This window comes from Anneissia japonica, unplaced genomic scaffold (genome assembly GCF_011630105.1).
Source record: "Anneissia japonica isolate Jap-2015-1 unplaced genomic scaffold, ASM1163010v1 scaffold99587_len3304_cov102, whole genome shotgun sequence".
NCBI lineage: Eukaryota > Metazoa > Echinodermata > Crinoidea > Comatulida > Comatulidae > Anneissia > Anneissia japonica.
In genome coordinates, this window is record NW_022712716.1 from 1 (window position 1) to 3,304 (window position 3,304).

At 34.7% G+C, this 3,304-nt stretch overlaps 1 protein-coding gene and 1 long non-coding RNA gene across 2 annotated transcripts; one reads left to right on the forward strand and one right to left on the reverse strand.

Annotated features, from left to right (window-relative positions):
- Window positions 1–115: 115 nt before the first annotated feature.
- On the forward strand, window positions 116–1,479 carry LOC117107970 (juvenile hormone acid O-methyltransferase-like). Its single transcript, XM_033249780.1, has 3 exons — window positions 116–446; window positions 560–701; window positions 1,154–1,479. The coding sequence occupies exons 1-3, from the start codon at window positions 144–146 to the stop codon at window positions 1,318–1,320; spliced, it is 612 nt and encodes a 203-aa protein (XP_033105671.1). The 5' UTR covers window positions 116–143; the 3' UTR covers window positions 1,321–1,479.
- On the reverse strand, window positions 444–2,761 carry LOC117107971. The gene is made up of 3 exons (XR_004445312.1): window positions 2,580–2,761; window positions 1,159–1,306; window positions 444–805 (listed from the first exon to the last, which is right to left on the reverse strand). It is a non-coding gene; the product is annotated as an uncharacterized LOC117107971 (long non-coding RNA).
- Between the last annotated feature and the right edge of the window lie 543 nt (window positions 2,762–3,304).

Genomic DNA, 3,304 nt, shown 5'->3' on the forward strand with positions numbered 1-3,304 from the left:
TGAACACACACAAACACACACACGAAAATACGGAAACGTGACACACTCAAACTTACACGACTGAGTAATAATGATAATGATATTAATAATTTTTTATTATTCTCATTTTCTCCTTCCGTTAAGGTATTGAAATTTCAAATGATATGATCGAAGTTGCCAGACAAAAACATAAAAGCGCGAACATAATGTATGAAGTTGCAGACGGTAAAAATTCCATCGAACACTTTCCTATGTGGAAGGCTACATTTAACAAAGTTGTTTCAGTACATGCATTGCACTGGATACAGGATAAAGTTGGAGCAGTTCGTAACATCTACGATTCTCTGAAAATTGGTGGGGAGTGTTTCATCATATTTTGCGGACCGATACATCAAATGCTAGGCAATAGTCCTGATGAACTTCCCTATTATTTGAAGAATCACACTAAATGGAAAAAAAAACTTGAGGTTTGCAAACTTGTTATTACCATCTAAATGTAAATAAACTTATGTTCCACCTGTTACTCCACCTGTTACTCTTTGTAAATGATTCATCTTCCATCACCTTTTCTACTTTGTAGGGATACGTTCATAAAATGTACAATCATTTGAATCTGGATGACACCCAGAAACTATTTGAATCTGTTGGTTTTGAAGTACTCGAAAAAAAGTCATATAAGCCATGTGAAAATCTCGACATCTTCAGTAAGGAAGAACTGAGCGGTACGCTAACTGTAGATAAGTTACCCTATTCATATTTTATGTCTTTCTTTAAAGAGTGCAACGCTGAGTAAGATCAGTAGCATCACTGCTTATAATTAAGGGTCCTGAAAATACAAAATAAATATAGAACTATTATTAAATCTAAATTTACAGATATTTTTCTCATTAAATAAGGAAACTTCCAAGTTACATTTGCTGTAAACAAAAGAAATCAACAAGCATACAAAAATAGGCTACTTAATTACAAAATATATTTTATATAATTATATTTTCAATATATTTTTTTATATAATAATAATAATAATAATATTCTTAAATATGACTATAACAGACGGCGTTGTGCGTCGTCAAGCGCTCACAGACTCGTCGGCCGACGGTAGTACGAATTAAAAAAATTCTGAAAGCATTAATGATGCGGGTAATGATGAATTAATCTTGTTGCATATTTTTAGAATACCTGCGTACACTCCTTGGACAGCTGCAGTATTTGCCACAACAATACCACACAGAGTTTCTTCAAGATGCAACAGACTGGAGTAACCAAAACTTTCCCGTCAATCATGGAGGACACAGACACATCAAAATGGAAGTTATTGTTGTCCATGCTATTAAAAAGTAAATTTGATATGCGGTTCCAAGAATAACATTTTTAAAAGACCGTAAATCGTTTATTTTACGACTTCCTAGAAGTACTTATATTATTAATCCAACAAAAAAGTGTAAAATATATAATAGAGAGTTATAGAAAGAAATGTAGTATTTTACATTCTAATTATAATAGTTGTATTTCATGCAAAAAGAATCCTTAATGCGCTTGGTGATTGAGCTCTTATTGTAGGTCTATAATATAAGTGTGTATTCTGTTAAGGCTCTTCAGGTCAGTGTAAGAATACTCATTAATATTCAAGAGTTTAATCATTTTGATGCAGGGGTAGCGACAGTGGGGGACCAGGGGCAGGGTCCCAGCCTGAGAGAGCTTTCCGGTAACAAATTTTCCAGATTTTATTGCATTAAAAGCTCTTGCGGTATTTGGAGGGGGTGGGTGGCGCAGTCCTCCGGATCCCCAATCCAAAGACACCCTGGGGCCACTGGTAATACATAGAACTTAACTATCAGAGCCTTGATGAGCGACATAGCGGCTGTGTTTCTGGTGCCATTGTACAATGCCCAGTACTAATGGGCCTCGATGAAGCCATCGGGGCCCCTACGACTCCTAGCACTTTTTTTGGAAAGCTTCAAAGGACAGAAACAGAAACGTTGGGGGCCAAAGAATCTCACAGAGCTTTTTGCTTTCTCTGTTTAAACCATTTTTAGATGTTTTTTAATATCCCTCGTTTGTTATTTTACACTACATTCGGCACCTTGCCACGATTTGTAAATTTTGAAAAAATAAAGAATAATCTGCTATATTATAGTTTATTTGTTTGTTTAAGCCTAGAGAATGGACATGAACTAATGGACACAAAACAGCATTAAATGTTATACTCATCTCTTAGAAATTAACCAATTCCCCCTGATTAAATTCCTTTCTTTTTTCTATTTACAATATTTTTGCCAGGTTTTACTGCTACATCGTTTTTTTGTTATCTGCTATATTATAGTTTATTTGTTTTTTTTAAGTCTAGAGAATGGACATGAACTAATGGGCGTACACAAAACAGCATTAAATGTTATACTCATCTCTTAGAAATTAACCAATTTCCTCTAATTAGATTTTTTTGGACTTTATTATAGACCTATATATATTTTTGGAACAGATTCCGCAAAAAGAAATATTCCTTTTGCAGTTAGTTCTGGGTCAATTCACAGATTGACCGCACTATATTAGTAAACAGCACTTTATGGCGCACAGGTTATTGTTAATGAGGTAAAGCTTACCTTGAACATATTAATTGTATAGTATTCAACAATGATGGAGCTCGCTGAAAACTAGAATGCCCATGATGATGATACTAATCACCGATAATAATTCTGCCAATGCAAAAACATGACAAAGTTATAAAATAAGGCCTATTAATGAGAACGCCATGCTAGTACTGTCAATGGATTCTTTTTATCTCTCTATAAACGTCCGGTGATACTGCAAAATATCTTGGCGACCCTAATTTAGGTCACGATCTATTAAAATACCAAGGTTTTAAAGGACCATGAAAATTAGCCAATATGATTTATAAGTCCAACAACAGAAAATTTCGTAGGCTTCAATTCTCTTTATGACGTTTAGGGAGCAGGAGTTCTAGTCGTGAAAATAAAAAATTCCTACTGTAACAGGATTTAAACCCAAGACCTAGGAATAGAAGGCAAACACGTAACCACCAACTTATGCAACTTTTATTAAAGCCGTAATATTATATTTACAGTCAAGTAAATGTATGAAAAAAAACGTGTTCATAAAGTGATTACCCTTGGATACAAAATACCCCGAACAATTTGAAGAAATTTTTAACTATCGAAACAATATGTGCCCGTTAATTGCTTAAATATGTTTTAAAAATACAGTTTCCTCATTCAGGTATTTACATATACAGGGCCGGCGGAACGTTTTTCAAAGTGGGGAGGGGGGCCCACTTATAAGCGCGCGTAACAGGGGTCTTGGGTCGGGG

Excerpts from the sequence above, each read along its gene's own strand:
- LOC117107970 (XM_033249780.1), top strand. The coding sequence starts at position 144 with ATGATCGAAGTTGCCAGACAAAAACATAAAAGCGCGAACATAATGTAT. Across the intron at positions 447-559 it reads AATGGAAAAAAAAACTTGAG|GGATACGTTCATAAAATGTA; the intron begins GTTTGCAAACTT and ends TCTACTTTGTAG. Across the intron at positions 702-1,153 it reads CAGTAAGGAAGAACTGAGCG|AATACCTGCGTACACTCCTT; the intron begins GTACGCTAACTG and ends GCATATTTTTAG.